We start from the raw sequence: 16,116 nt of genomic DNA, 5'->3' as shown, positions 1-16,116 counted from the left end.
CATATGTCTGGGTAGTGGGGTAGAGTAGCAAGACTCAAGCCTTTACTCAGAAAGAAAAACATCCAAGCCTGGGTAAACCTTGCAAAAAAGGTTTATCTAGTCTCCCACAACCATATGGAAATGGTCTGACGAGACTAAGGTTGAGCTATTTGACCATAATTCCAAAAGGTATGTTTGGTGCAAAAACACCACAGCACATCGTCAAACCAACAGCATACCCACAGTGAAGCATGGTGGAGGCAGCATCATGTTTTGGGGCTGCTTTTCTTCAGGTGGAACTGGGGCTTTAATCAAGGCGGATGGAATCAGGAATAGCTCCAAATATCAGTCTATTTTGGCACAAAACCTTCAAGCTGAAGATGCCTTTCAGCATGACAACAACCCAAAGCATACATTTAAAAATCAACAAAACATTGGCTTCACCAAAAGAGGATCAATGTTCTGGCACGTCCCAGCCAGAGCCCAGACCTTAATCCAATTGAAAATCCGTAGGCTGACCTGAAGAGAGCTGTGTACAGGAGATGTCCTCGCAATTTGATAGATCTGGTAAATTTTTGCAAGGAGGAGTGGGCAAACATTGCCAGCCAGGTCCAGGTGTGCCGAACTGATAGACTCTTTCTCAAAAAGACTGAGTGCTGTAATAAAATCAAAAGGTGCTTCAACTACGTATTAGTTTAGGGGTGTGCATAGTAATGCAACCAGGGTTTTGTATGACTTTCTTTTTTTCACTAAACAGTTTCTGATTTTGTTTTCACCTTCTTTGTATAGATTGCAATTTTGCAATAAAGGTGGAATAAGTTCTGACAGGATTTATCTTGGTTTCTTTTTTTTTTAATCACAAAACCCTGCCATTTTAGCAGGGGTGTGTAGCAGTGGCGGCTGGTAGTCTTTCAAACAGGGGAGGCTGGTCGGTTACAATATTTCCAGATTTTAAAAGAAAAAACGCATCAATTTTGCCCATACTCTTGCCTCTGATCTGGCTGATTGTTGGCAGGGTCACAAACTGTGAAATAACAGGTTCTTTTGGCCCATTAGCCTACTGTCCAATATACATGATGGTGGTGTTGGGGGGGGGTATATTTTAACATTTTATATTTTAAAATTGTGGCATGTTGTTTAAAAATTGATCATTATTGAAAGCAGCTCTTTGTCAGGAACCTCAGCAGTAACAGCAGAGTGTTCTGGAATAGGCACAAGCACTGACCTTGGGGAGCCAAACATAGAGCTGGGTGCCACACATTTCATTCAATGACACTTTCCCTATATTTTACTTATTTATTTTGACTGAGAAATGTTTTATTGACAATTTTGATAACCCTTCACTTTTAATCCAGGTCTGTAGTGTGAAATGTTCTTGGCTGTGTTTTTGTTTAAAAATATTTTCCAAATTGTAGCTGTGTTTAATTCATATCCAGAGAAATATATATTCCAATATAATATACTCAGCATAAACATTTTAAATAGATTCTACTGCTGATCTCGTGTCTTTTATATGCCCTTGTGAAATTGTGCAGGTCATCAAAGCCCACGTTTGACCAAATCACGGATCCGGGTTTAATCAAGAGGCATGGCCAACAATACATTTTCCTCGTCACTGAACTTGCTGTTAGCCAATTCACTTTCTCGTACCAGGAGAGCTGAAAGGAATGAGTATTATTCCCTACCTTTTTCACCAAGTCAATTTGAGGCGTTGGTCTACCCTGCTCTTTAATTTTAATTTTTTCCTCGAAAGGAAGACTGGCAAATGGCTTCACCAAAATTAAATCAGCAATGCTTGGCATCCGTGCGCAGCTTTCTTGCTAGCTGACTAGCCCCCTCAAGTTCAAGTTCAGTCACTCAAATAAACGAAATTTCTGGAACGATAGCAAACTTGACAACACTATATTTACACTTTATTTACAATGAAAATATATACAAACTAAAAAAGCTGGTAGAAACCGTATGTAATGAATGAAATCGAAATGTAAGCTGATCTCTTACAATACACCACAGCACTTGCGAATCCGCATGGGACTGAACTGAGATTCACCGCTGCCTGTCTATATTTGAAACGAGCTGTCAATCAAAGAAAATATCCGGCCGCTTTCACCAATCACCAGTCTCCTCGCGGAAAGTTTTGCCATGTCCCTCCCACTGTGAGGCTGGGAGTCCGGTGGGCGGGCGTTTTCGCAGTATTTGTCCAATAACCGTCTTGCATTTTGATATTGAAAAGCACAGAGCTCCCAAATGCCATTGAAGTCCACTGAGGCTGGGCTGCATCGCGCTGTCACGAGGGGGAAAAACTCACGCACACATTAGGCAAACTGGGGAAAGTTATAACGGAATGATTTCGCACTGTAGTTGGGTTGAGCACATATATTTCTATGATTCTTGATCTGAAATAGCAATGTTAAAAGGTCGGTTATAACATAAGCCTAGCGCAATTCATCCTATACGATGTTCGTCATTTTTAGAGGAGGCTGAGCCTCCCTCGTTGTCTTAGAGCAATCGCCCGTGGTGTATAGACTTTTTATATCCACTGTATACAGCTAGCCTGCAGATGTGTCTGGTTCAGACTCGAGGTGGACATCAAGGCTGGGCTCCCATGAAACATTAAAAAAAGGTTGTGCAAGGAGGATTGAAGCTCGCTGGATGAATTGAACAGATAATGCATCTTAATTTTTTTTTCAAAGCTTACCAGCTTCAGACAAGATGTTAAAAATGTGAACTATTAAAGAAGAGCTACATTCCAGCCCATGATAAGGGTCATACAGTATCAGGGTTCAATAAAAGTCCCACCCTAAATACAACTCTAATATAAAAGCCCAAAATACTTTAAATTGTTTGTTAATACAAACATATTGATGCATTTCCTTCTAGACTTTTCAGAACAATGGTGTACATTTCTGATCGACTGCATGTGTGTGTGTGTGTGTGTGTGTGTGTGTGTGTGTGTGTGTGTGTGTGTGTATAAAAAACGGTTATTCCACAAAATCGAGTCGTACATGAGCTGACCGCCAATGAGGCGCGTAGCACCGAGTTGTCTATAAGCCATGTACAATGAGATTGAGTGGAATAACTGTTTTATTCTATCCACATTCACTGGATTTTGACAAACAAAGCATTTTTATCTTTTTGCAAATTCGATAAATTAAAAACTTCACACAAAACATCTGACAAAATAATTTCCGCTTAGAATGTAAACAAACTGGCGAAATGACCGTAGCAATTTGGGAAAAATGTGATAATTCTTGAAAAAAAAAAGATACGTTCTTACCATCAAATACTTTTATTCCAGATTTTGTTGCTTTTTTGTATTTTTTCAGGTTTTGTTTTTGAGTAGAGTTTTTATTTCGTCCTCAGTTGGTTCAGCAACACGCTCCGCCATTTTGTTCCTCTCTACTCATGATATATGAGCTGATAGCCTAGTAGTAGAGTAGCCAATCAGAGCACGCAATTGGTCATATCCGGTGAATAGAATATATTTCAAATACTCAGATGCACCAATCAGCCATAAAATTATGACCACTGACAGGCGAAGTGAACTACATTGATTATTTTGTTACAGTGGCACCTGTTAAGCAGTGGGATATATTAGGCAGCAAGAGAACAGTCCGTTCTTGAAGTTGGTGTGTTGGAAGCAGGAAAAATGGGCAAGTGTAAGGATCTGAGTGACTTTGACAAAGTGTGATGGCTAGATGACTGGGTCTAAGCATCTCCAAAATGGCACATCTTGCGAGGCGTTCCTGGTATGCAGTAGTTAGGACCTACCAAAAGTGGTCCAAGGATTCAAAGGACAACCGGTGAACTGACGAGAAGGTCATGGGTGTCAAAGGCTCTTTTGAACTTTTTCAAGAGTTTGTGCAATAGTAGTTCTTCTGTTGGATTGGACCATATGGGCTAGCTTTCGTGCTCCATGTGAATCAGTAAGCCTTGGCTGCCCATTTCCCTGTCACTGGTTCACCAGCTGTCCTTCCTTGGACCACTTTTGGTAGGCACTAACCATGGCATACCAGGAACACCCCACAAGATGCGCCATTTTGGAGATGTTCAGATCCAGTCATCTACCGGTAGCCATTACAATTTGTCAAAGTCACTCAGATCCTTACGCTTGCCCATTTTTCCTGCTTCCAACACAACTTCAAGAACCGGCTGTTCTCTTGCTGCCTAATATATTCCCACCCCTTGACAAGTACCACTGTAATGAGATAATCAATCAATGTTATTCACATCACCTCTCAGTGGTCATAATGTTAGGGTGCATATTACACACCGAACCTGGCAACCCTGCTCAAGAAACCAACATCAAGTTCATTGACATTATATTAATCCAAGATGCACTTTTTATTTTTGCATTACTGGTTTGCTCCAGTAGTCTGACCGAAACATTGAGCTCCAAAACCATAATTCTACCATATTTCTGTACAAACAATAGAAACATTTTTATGCGGAGAGACGCTCCACATCTCCCATGAAGACCACACGCTGTGCACAGAGCTGGACATCTCTGCAGGGTCCCCAAAAATAATCATTTAATTCATTAAAAAGCATATTAACTTGTACAGTTATTGCTTGTTTCTCTCATCATTCTGAAATGATCACTCTCCATCATTATTAAAGAAAAATCTTCCTGGAAAATCATACTGGCATTAGAATGAAATTCTGCTTAAAGGATGGATGGCAGAAGCACTCAAAAGTGACTTCTTTTTCCAACAGACCTGTTTTTCTCTCTCTCTCTCTCTCTCTCTCTATCTATATATATATATATATATATATATATATATATATATATATATATATATATATATATATATATTAGTGCTGTCAAGCGATTAAAATATTTAACCGCGATTAATGTCGCAACAGTCATAGTTAACTCCGATTAATCGCAATTTAATCGCACATTTTTGTCACATAAAAAACCATTGTAATTCTCTTATCAGCATAAAAAAGTGAATGGGCTTGCCTTGTACCAAAGTTTTTTTTTTGTTTATTGCAAAGCATAACACGTCTTGACACAGCCACTGCAACGTGAAACCTAAGCCGAGCACCGGCGCGGGGCTAGGAAGAGAACCATGAGTGAAATGATCTACTGTTTGAGTTAGTCTACAGCTCTAATCAGAGAGACAGGTTACACAGTGACGGTAGGCTTGACATGCTTGATTATAATATAAAGTACACTATTATATTAAGCTTAAGTTGTTCGTTGATAAATATTGCATTGAATCTGATCTTTACTGTTTCAGCTCACTTAACACATTTTGTACTTTTACACTTTCTGCCTGTTGATGCGTCGCGCTGTCCAATCAGAGGCGGCCAAATTTGCATATTACAGGAAGGATTTCTGGGATAGCATTGAGTTTACAGTTCAGAGGGATCTGGCTTCTTTAGACGCTGTCTTCTTAAAACTGAATAAATATTTAAAAAGAGCCAAATTAGCCAGTCTTTTGAACGGCTCTTTTCAAAGAATGGATCACAAAGATGCGGATCCCATCAAAGAGCCATAAATCCCATCTCTACTAGCGTGCCCTGCCCGCGCTGGTTCTCTGGGGGGGGGAGGACTCTGGCTGTGCTGCGCGGGGCGTGGCATTACAGTCTAGCTGCTATCGTTTTTCTAAGCAAAGTCTCTGTTCCAAGTTCCTGGCAGTTTCAAAAGCTTATGAAAAACCTACATCATGTCACAGAGCGTTAATCTCGCGATAAAAAAATTATCGCCGTTAAAATTGAGTCAAGTTAACGCGTTAATAACGCAACATTTTTGACAGCACTAATATATATATATATATATATATATATATATATATATATATATATATATATATATATATACACACACACATAGTACCAGTCAAAGGTTGGGACACCCCTTCTAATTCAATGTTTTTCTTTATTTTTTTTAATTAAAAGTCACTTCATCTCTTAAAGTAATGATGGATGTCATTTCTCTTTTCTTAGTTGTGTGGTTCTTGATATAATAATGTATGGATTACTACAGTTGTGGAATAGGGCTATTTACTGGATTTTTATTATTTATTATTTGCCGTTTGATCTCAAACTCATTAAGAAGGCGGGAAACTTGTCCACTAATTACCTTTTGACGAGGCACAGCTGTTAATTGAAAAGCATTCCAGGTGACGACCTCATGAAGCTGATTAAGTTAATGCCAGTAGTGTACAAAGCATCATCAAGGGAAATGCTGGATACTTTGAAGAGTCTAAAATATCAAACATTTTCACTTTTTTTTGCTTAGCACATTATTCCATATACGAGGGTAAGCCAAAAAAATTCTAAGACAAATTGAAAAAAAATTATTGATGAAAATAAAGCTATTCTCTACATTTAAGTCTAAACACTTCTGCAAGCGATGTTTCCGTTGGAGAATTCCTTCTTTGTAGAATTCTGGGGGATGCCGTTCACACCTTTTGAAATAACAGCTGTCTTAGAACTTTTTGACTTACCCTCGTATGTGGTCCAGATGTTATTTCATAATTTCGATGTCTTCAGCATTGTTCTACAATGTAGAAAATAGTCACAATACAGAACTAGCCTCAGTGAGGCTTTAGCTCGTAGTGGCCACTGTTATTGTGTATGCATTTGAAATCCGATCAATCCTGTACGAGGAGTAACGATTTTTGTGAAATTGTATATGACCCCCCATGTAGCCGAATCCATGACAGGTGGTGCCACCTGGTGAACAACTCTTGTTGGAATATGTCTTTAAAGTCTTCTGGTTGAGTTTCAGTGAAAACATCAATGCAGTTTATGAACAGTAGTGTTTGGTGTGACGAGTCACTCAAAATTTTCACACACACACAAAATCATAACTATGACAGTTGGCGCCACTGTCTTGACAACTTTCATCCATACCAACCTGTGGAACATTCCATATGAGTTTGATCAAAATCTGATCACTCCTGTAGGAGGAGTAGCGATTTTTGTGAAATTGCACATGATCCATGTGTAGCCTCATCCACGGTAGGTAGTGCCACCTGGTGAACAATTCTCGTTGGAATATGTCATTAGAGTCTTCTGGGTGAGTTTCAGTGAAAACGTCCCTGCAGTTTACAAAGAGTAGCGTTTAATGTGACGAGTCGCCCAGAAATTTCAGACGGCCATAAAATTGTGAATATGAAGGTGACGCCACTAGCTTGACAACTTTTATGCACATCTACCTGGAGAACATTGTGAGTGTGTTTGATCGAAATCCAATCAATCCTGTAGAAGTAGCAGCGATTTTTGTAAATTGTGGATGGACGACGCATGATCGCATAAGCTCCTCCGGCTTGGCCTACAGCCGGATGTGCTAAAAGCTGATGAATCAGTAGGGGTATACAAACTTTTGATTGGTACTGTGTGTGTGTATATATACCGTACATACAGTGCTCAGCGTAAATGAGTGCACCCCCTTTGAAAAGTAACATTTTCAACAATATCTCAATGAACACAAACAATTTCCAAAATGTTGACAAGACAAAGTTTAATATAACATCTGTTTAACTTATAACGGGAAAGTAAGGTTAATAATATAACTTAGATTACACGTTTTTCAGTTTTACTCAAATTAGGGTGGTGCAAAAATGAGTACACCCCACATCAAAAACTACTCCATCTAGTACTTTGTATGGCCTCCATGATTTTTAATGACAGCACCAAGTCTTCTAGGCATGGAATGAACAAGTTGGCGACATTTTGCAACATCAATCTTTTTCCATTCTTCAACAATGACCTCTTTTAGTGACTGGATGCTGGATGGAGAGTGATGCTCAACTTGTCTCTTCAGAATTCCCCATAGGTGCTCGATTGGGTTCAGATCAGGAGACATACTTGGCCACTGAATCACTTTCACCCTGTTCTTCTTCAGAAATCCAACAGTGGCCTTAGATGTGTTATTAGTCATGTTGGAAAAGTGCACAACGACCAAGGGCACGGAGTGATGGTAGCATCTTCTCTTTCAGTATAGAGCAATACATCTGTGAATTCATGATGCCATCAATGAAATGCAGCTCCCCGACACCAGCAGCACTCATGCAGCCCCACATAAGGACACTGCCACCACCATGTTTCACTGTAGGCACCAGGCATTTTTCTTTGTATTCCTCACCTTTGCGACGCCATACAGTTTTGAAGCCATCAGTTCCAAAAACATTTATCTTGGTCTCATCACTCCAGAGTATAGAGTCCCAGTAGTCTTCATCTTTGTCAGCATGGGCCCTGGCAAACTCTAGACGGGCTTTTTTGTGCCTGGGCTTTAGGAGAGGCTTCTTTCGTGGACGGCATTCGTGCATGCCATTCCTCTGCAGCGTACGCCGTATTGTGTCACGGGAAATAGTCATCCCAGTTTGGCTTTCTACTTCTTTAGATAACTGCAGTGAACTTGCATGCCGATTCTTTTCAACCCTTTTCATCAGAAGACGCTCCTGTCGAGGTGTTAACTTCCGTGGACGATCTGGACGTCTCTGTGAGACGGTTGCAGTTCCATCTTTCTTAAATTTTTGTACCACTTTTGCTACAGTATTCTGACTGATAAATAAAGCTTTGCTGATCTTCTTGTAGCCTTCACCTTCGTGGTGGAAATAAATTATTTTCTTTGGGGAATTCTGAAGAGACCAGTTGAGCATCACTCTCCATCCAGCATCCAGTCACTAAAAGAGGTCGTTGTTGAAGAACGGAAAAAGATTGATGTTGGAAAATGTCGCCAACTTGTTCATTCCATGCCTAGAAGACTTGGTGCTGTCATTAAAAATCATGGAGGCCATACAAAGTGCTAGATGTAGTAGTTTTTGTTGTGGGGTGTACTCATTTTTGCACCACCCTAATTTGAGTAAAACTGAAAAACGTGTAATTTAAGTTATATTATTAACCTTACTTTCCCGTTATAAGTTAAACAGATGTTTTATTAAACTTTGTCTTGTCAACATTTTGGAAATTGTTTGTGTTCATTGAGATATTGTTTAAAATGTTACTTTTCAAAGGGGGTGCACTCATTTACGCTCAGCACTGTATGTATGTATGTACCAGTCACTGAATTACTACTTTATCACTCTTACCATGTTGAATGTCCTTCATGTCCAGATGCAGACTGGACATCAGGATCCCTACAGCCTGGGAGCGCTTATTACTCAAAACCTTCACCACCTGAGAAAGAGAGAGACGGAGAGAGAGAAAGGTCAAAGGTCAGCCAGAGCAGAGAGACTTCTCTATGTTTCCAATGTATTCAATGATATTTTCTCAAAACGCTCAAATCTATTATTAACAGAGACACAATCAGCTACATAAATAATACACTGTTCCATCCAAAAACTCTGAGGTTGCGTTTGGCCTAATAAGGTTACTGTGCTGAGCTGTCGAGCTTTTCTTCACAGCTTTGTCCTCATATGGATGTAGAAATATAAAAGTCCAAAAAGTCCAGCCAAATGCAATTATCCGAGCGACATAGCTGTCCAGAAACATTATCCTGATTTGGCCTCTGCAGTGTGCTAACATGCTCCGCAATTCACCACGGGAGTATGGAAGAGTTTGGAAAGCTGATTGATTCTGTTGTAAACATGTAGCTATTAAAAGAAGGCCATTTAACACAAAGTCTTAGACGCTGTATCACATTTCTTATTGGATGACTACACCAGTTTTTTTTTTTTTTTACTTCTAGAGGAGGCCTTTGTTGCTTATTTCCTTTTCTCAGATGCAAAAATGTCAAATTTGGTGTGTACGGAATCAAAAAGGAGAATGGAAAATATTTTTTTCAGCCAAGAATCACTACATTACACAGATCAGGTCTAAACACCACAAAATTATAGAGGCTTTTAATCCAATCTTCTTCTCATCTGCCTGTACATGAACTCAAAGCAGTGCAAAGGCCTGTAGGAGCAGCGGCGCTAATATGAGAAACAGTTGGCCTTATCTTTCTGTCTCTGTATGTGTGTAGGAGAAGCCAGAACTCTGTGGGTTCTGGGCAGAAGAGGCCACATTGGATACCAATCGATTCTTTCTCCACTGCTCAAAAGATGTCTTTTGGAGAATAGAGTAAGCCAAGCTATTTTAATGCAGGATACAAAATAAACAACGCAACTAATGAAGAGCTATAGAAAAGTACTGCATTCATACAAAGATGTGTGTGAGAAAGAGAGAGATTCTTCTGAGGTTCTCCTCCACCCCAAATAGCTTCTGCTCATAAAAGCCAAAGAGCAAAAACCCTGTAAAATAAAGAACCCTCATTCCTAAACATGTTACTGTGCTCCTCACAAAGTTCCTGAAATACGGAAAAAGTGACTGAACATGTTCCTGAGTTTGCAAAAAAAGTTTCCTGGTTTCTGAGAACACACCTATGCATGTGTGGATGGATGGATATGTACAGTGGTGCTTGAAAGTTTGTGAACCCTTTAGAATTCTCTATATTTCTGCATAAATATGACCTAAAACATCATCAGATTTTCACACAAGTCCTAAAAGTAGATAAAGAGAACCCAGTTAAACAAATGAGACAAATATATTATACTTGGTCATTTATTTATTGAGGAAAATGATCCAATATTACATATCTGTGAGTGGCAAAAGTATGTGAACCTTTGCTTTCAGTATCTGGTGTGACCCCCTTGTGCAGCAATAACTGCAACTAAACGTTTGCGGTAACTGTTGATCAGTCCTGCACACCGGCTTGGAGGAATTTTAGCCCGTTCCTCCGTACAGAACAGCTTCAACTCTGGGATGTTGGTGGGTTTCCTCACATGAACTGCTCACTTCAGGTCCTTCCACACATTTCGATTGGATTAAGGTCAGGACTTTGACTTGGCCATTCCAAAACATTAGCTTTATTCTTCTTTAACCATTCTTTGGTAGAATGACTTGTGTGCTTCGGGTCGTTGTCTTGCTGCATGACCCACCTTCTCTTGAGATTCAGTTCATGGACAGATGTCCTGACATTTTCCTTTAGAATTTGCTGGTATAATTCAGAATTCATTGTTCCATCAATGATAGCAAGCCGTCCTGGCCCAGATGCAGCAAAACAGGCCCAAACCATGATACTACCATCATCATGTTTCACAGATGGGATAAGGTTCTTATGCTGGAATGCAGTGTTTTCCTTTCTCCAAACATAACGCTTCTCATTTAAACCAAAAAGTTCTATTTTGGTCTCATCCATCCACAAAACATTTTTCCAATAGCCTTCTGGCTTGTCAACGTGATCTTTAGCAAACTGCAGACGAGCAGCAATGTTCTTTTTGGCGAGCAGTGGCTTTCTCCTTGCAACCCTGCCATGCACACCATTGTTGTTCAGTGTTCTCCTGATGGTGGACTCATGAACATTAACATTAGCCAATGTGAGAGAGGCCTTCAGTTGCTTAGAAGTTACCCTGGGGTCCTTTGTGACCTCGCTGACTATTACATGCCTTGCTCTTGGAGTGATCTTTGTTGGTTGACCACTCCTGGGGAGGGTAACAATGGTCTTGAATTTCCTCCATTTGTACACAATCTGTCTGACTGTGGATTGGTGGAGTCCAAACTCTTTAGAGATGGTTTTGTAACCTTTTCCAGCCTGATGAGCATCAACAATGCTTTTTCTGAGGTCCTCAGAAATCTCCTTTGTTCGTGCCATGATACACTTCCACAAACGTGTTGTGAAGATCAGACTTTGATAGATCCCTGTTCTTTAAATAAAACAGGGTGCCCACTCACACCTGATTGTCGTCCCATTGATTGAAAACACCTGACTCTAATTTCACCTTCAAATTAACTGTGAATCCTAGAGGTTCACATACTTTTGCCACTCACAGATATGTAATATTGGATCATTTTCCTCAATAAATAAATGACCAAGTATAATATTTTTGTCTCATTTGTTTAACTGGGTTCTCTTTATCTACTTTTAGGACTTGTGTGAAAATCTGATGATGTTTTAGGTCATAATTATGCAGAAATATAGAAAATTCTAAAGGGTTCACAAACTTTCAAGCACCACTGTATGTATGCCAAAACAAGAAAATATTCCTTAATCCATGAAAAAAAGTTCCACAGTTTCTAAAAAGGTTTCTTTTTTTTGTGTGACAATACACCTTGGGATGGATGGATGGATAGCCAAAACAAGAAAATGTTCCTTAATTCATGAAAAAAAAATGTTCCACGGTTTCTAAAAAGGTTTCTTTTTTTTCCTGACAATACACCTTGGGGGCGGCACGGTGGTGTAGTGGTTAGCGCTGTCACCTCACAGCAAGAAGGTCTGGGTTTGAGCCCCGTGGCCGGCGAGGGCCTTTCTGTGCGGAGTTTGCATGTTTTCCGCGTGGGTTTCCTCCGGGTGCTCCGGTTTCCCCCACAGTCCAAAGACATGCAGGTTAGGTTAACTGGTGACTCTAAATTGACCGTAGGTGTGAATGTGAGTGTGAATGGTTGTCTGTGTCTATGTGTCAGCCCTGTGATGACCTGGCGACTTGTCCAGGGTGTACCCCGCCTTTCGCCCGTAGTCAGCCGGGATAGGCTCCAGCTTGCCTGCGACCCTGTAGAACAGGATAAAGCAGCTACAGATAATGAGATGAGAATACACCTTGGGATAACCGGTGAGTGGCCTAGTGGTTAGCGTGTCCGCCTCTCGATCATGAGTTTGACTCATGGTTGGGTCATACCAAAGGCCATCATAAAAATGGTACCTACTGTCGTCTGGCAAGGCACGCTGCAATACAGATGTGAGTGGGGAGTCAAACTCTTGCGGTTACCAGAGGACTAGCCCCCCACTGTAACCCTAGCTATGTAATAGGGCTATGAAAACGGAGATCGGCGCCGTCAGAGGTGTGGGAAGGACTTTGGCTTTTGACACCTTGGGATGGATGGATATGTATTTACTCCAAGACAGGACAATATTCCTGAATTCATGAAAAAAGTTCTACAGTTTCTAAAAAGGTTTCTTGTTTTTTTTGTGACGATACACCTTGGGATGGATTGACAGATGGATGGATAGGGGATATGTATGTATGCCAAAACAAGAAAATGTTCCTTAATTCATGAAAAAAAAGTTCCACAGTTTCTAAAAAGGTTTCTTGTTTTTTTGTGACGATACACCTTGGGATGGATTGATAGGGGATATGTATGTATGCCAAAACAAGAAAATGTTCCTTAATTCATGAAAAAAAGTTCCACAGTTTCTAAAAAGGTTTCTTGTTTTTTGTGAAAATACACCTTGGAATGGATGGATAGACAGTGGATATGTATGTACACCAAAACAAGAAAATGTTCCTTAATTCATGAAAAAAAAAGTTCCACATTTTCTACAAAGGTTTCTTGTTTTTTTGTGACAATACACCCTGGGATGGATGGATGGATGGATGGATGGATGGATGGATGGATGGATATGTATTTACTCCAAGACAGGACAATATTCCTGAATTCATGAAAAAAAAAATGTTCCAAAGTTTCTCAAAAGGTTTCTTGACTTTTGTGAAAATGCACCTTGGAATGGATGGATGGATGGATGGATGGATGGATGGATGGATGGATGGATGGATGGATATGTATGTACGCCAAAACAAGAAAATGTTCCTTAATTCATGGGGGGGGGGGGGGGGGGATGTTCCACAGATTCTAAAAAGGTTTCTTGTTTTTTTTTTGTGACAATACACCTTGGGATGGATGGATGGATGGATGGATGGATGGATGGATGGATGGATGGATGGATGGATGGATGGATGGATGGATATGTATTTACCCTAAAGCAAGACAATGTTCTTGAATTCATGAAAAAAAAGTTCCAAAGTTTCTAAAAAAAAAAAAAAAAGGGTTTCTTGGTTTTTTTTTGTGAAAATCCACCTTAGGATGGATGGAAATTTTTCCCAAACCAAGAAAATGTTCCTGAGTTCTTGAAATCATTTTCAGAGCTCAAGAAAAAGTCCTTGAACGCTTTCCTGAGTTTCTGAAAAGTTTCCTGGCTTCCAAGAACACAAAGAACACAACTAATGATGGCTTGATGGTTGATGAGTAACTATTTATCTAATATTACACCAAGACAAAGTTCTTGACAAAGCTTAAGAGTTTTAGAAAAACTGTGTGAAAAGTTTCCTGAACTTCTAAAAGCAAACAAAAAAGCTTCCTTTTTCAATTTTTTTTAAAACACACCTATGGATGGATGGATGGACGGCTCGATCCTTGACATTTATTTATGTTTGGATGATGGATCTATAGTGACCATATATTTATCCCAAACCAAAAGTGCTTTTTAATATCTGCCTAAAGTAGCAGAACAGTAAACGTTGCTCATCATGTCTCATTTCATTTCAACTACAAGTGTGTATATATCATACAACCCCAACGATAGCCCCTGCAGTGCTTTGGCAGTCAGAATCATAATGACACTGGAGCAGTAACATCAGCTGGGATCAAACCCATGACTTCTTACGCCACATCCAAGTTCTCCAACCACATTGAGTAAATGTGATTCCAGAGCTCAAATAACTAACAGAGAATAGATGCATTTCAACAGTAGGCTGCTTCAATATGGACTCGCAGACAAACGGCCACAGTGCGGCATAACCACAAAACCACACCAGGCTGGCTGGAGTCTCTGGGTAAGCCTGTGGTTTGGGCTCTGTGGATCTTTAACTTAACCCAGACCCACACAGCGAGAGAGAGCGAGCAAGAGAGAGAATATGAGGAGAAATAAAACACAGTGGAGTCAAAACACCCACAAAGTACTTCGAACCACTAGCCCTTACCAATAACCGATGTACATTCCCAATAACAGACATTCGTCTCAACCATGTTCCCATTTTCTTCTTCGTACCCCGGTCACTCCATAATATCATTAGCATTCTTTTCCAGTTCATTTGGAACATTTTCCACCACATAATGTGTCAAGACTCTTGTCAAAACACATCAGCAAAAACACTGATTCTTTCTGCCGTGCTCTGGATGCACGAACATGAAGGAACACACCCGTGCATGCTGAGTCATCAAGCGTCCTTTTCCCCTTAACGAAGGAACAACCGCATCGTTAATCGCCGAGCAGCAGGGGTTCGGAAGTTAGCGTTCTGTGTATCGTGCTGCTGACTTGTGCTATTTCTTCCTATTTGCGGTGGATGAATGGATGCTATCCAAACACTAAATAAAAGACACGTCCCCTCTGGAAAACACTGTGGTGAAGACCATTTCAATGAGAAGCTGCTGAAGGATTTACTACACTTACATAACTGCAGTGTAACCGTCGTTGTAAAATATCTCTAATTACAACGTGAATATATCACAGAAAATGCTCGCTTTCGACTGGCTCCCTTTAGTTTTATTGGGATGCTGCTTTTCATACCATGGAACAAACACAGGAATGTAACCATGACGACAAGGATAAATAATGGTTTAGGCTCGGCCTATATGTACGTTATATTGTCACCTTAACTGATGGATGATAAGAAATTATATTACACGAATATGGTTTAATCAAAAGGAATGTATTTCTTATTTTATCTTACAGCATTACAAAGAACGCAGTGCTTCTGTTTTTATATGCTGGTTAGAGAAAGGGCGATACCTCTGGATATAAATAATAATAAAGCATTTAAAAAAATAACACCACAGCGCTGTCGAATTCTCAATTCTGATTGGTCAGAAGGTGTTGATTAATTTTCTGACTCCTAACAGCAGCTCAGACAGTCGAGTCCTGGCTGTAATTCAAACCTCGTATGATACGGTGAAGTTTTCTGTGAAGAGACGTGTATTTAAGATTAAAGGAAGGAGTCTTCAGGTGTCAGGTGGGAAAATCTTCAGGATGGAGGAATTTAGGCTTTGTCTATTCTTAGTATCATGACAAGCTGCAGTTTTTTTTTTTTTAATCTTATTAACTTCAGGAGCGAGAGAGAAAAAATAGGCTGGTGAAGGAACAACCGTTTACAGACATTAATAATGAAAGTCACGGTGCTCCAGAACATTCGACGTAACTATAAACAGACAAAAAAAATATGTTTCATTCTTTATTTAGCAAATACAACCCCGATTCCAAAAAAGTTGGGACAAAGTACAAATTGTAAATAAAAACGGAATGCAATGATGTGGAAGTTTCAAAATTCCATATTTTATTCAGAATAGAACATAGATGACATATCAAATGTTTAAACTGAGAAAATGTATCATTTAAAGAGAAAAATTAGGTGATTTTAAATTTCATGACAA

The 16,116-nt window shown here is 39.8% G+C and overlaps 1 protein-coding gene across 2 annotated transcripts in view; it reads right to left on the bottom strand.

Annotated features, from left to right (window-relative positions):
- fmn2a (formin 2a) overlaps positions 1-16,116 on the bottom strand; it is a 144,891-nt gene that overhangs the window by 81,806 nt on the left and 46,969 nt on the right. For both annotated transcript variants that reach the window (XM_060933370.1, XM_060933369.1), the window contains exon 7: positions 9,027-9,114. In XM_060933370.1, the coding sequence (XP_060789353.1) occupies positions 9,027-9,114 (88 nt within the window). The remainder of the gene's footprint in view (positions 1-9,026; positions 9,115-16,116) is intronic.

This window comes from Neoarius graeffei, chromosome 11, assembly GCF_027579695.1.
Source record: "Neoarius graeffei isolate fNeoGra1 chromosome 11, fNeoGra1.pri, whole genome shotgun sequence".
Taxonomy (NCBI): Eukaryota; Metazoa; Chordata; class Actinopteri; order Siluriformes; family Ariidae; genus Neoarius; species Neoarius graeffei.
This window is presented reverse-complemented; position numbering and strand designations above follow the sequence as displayed.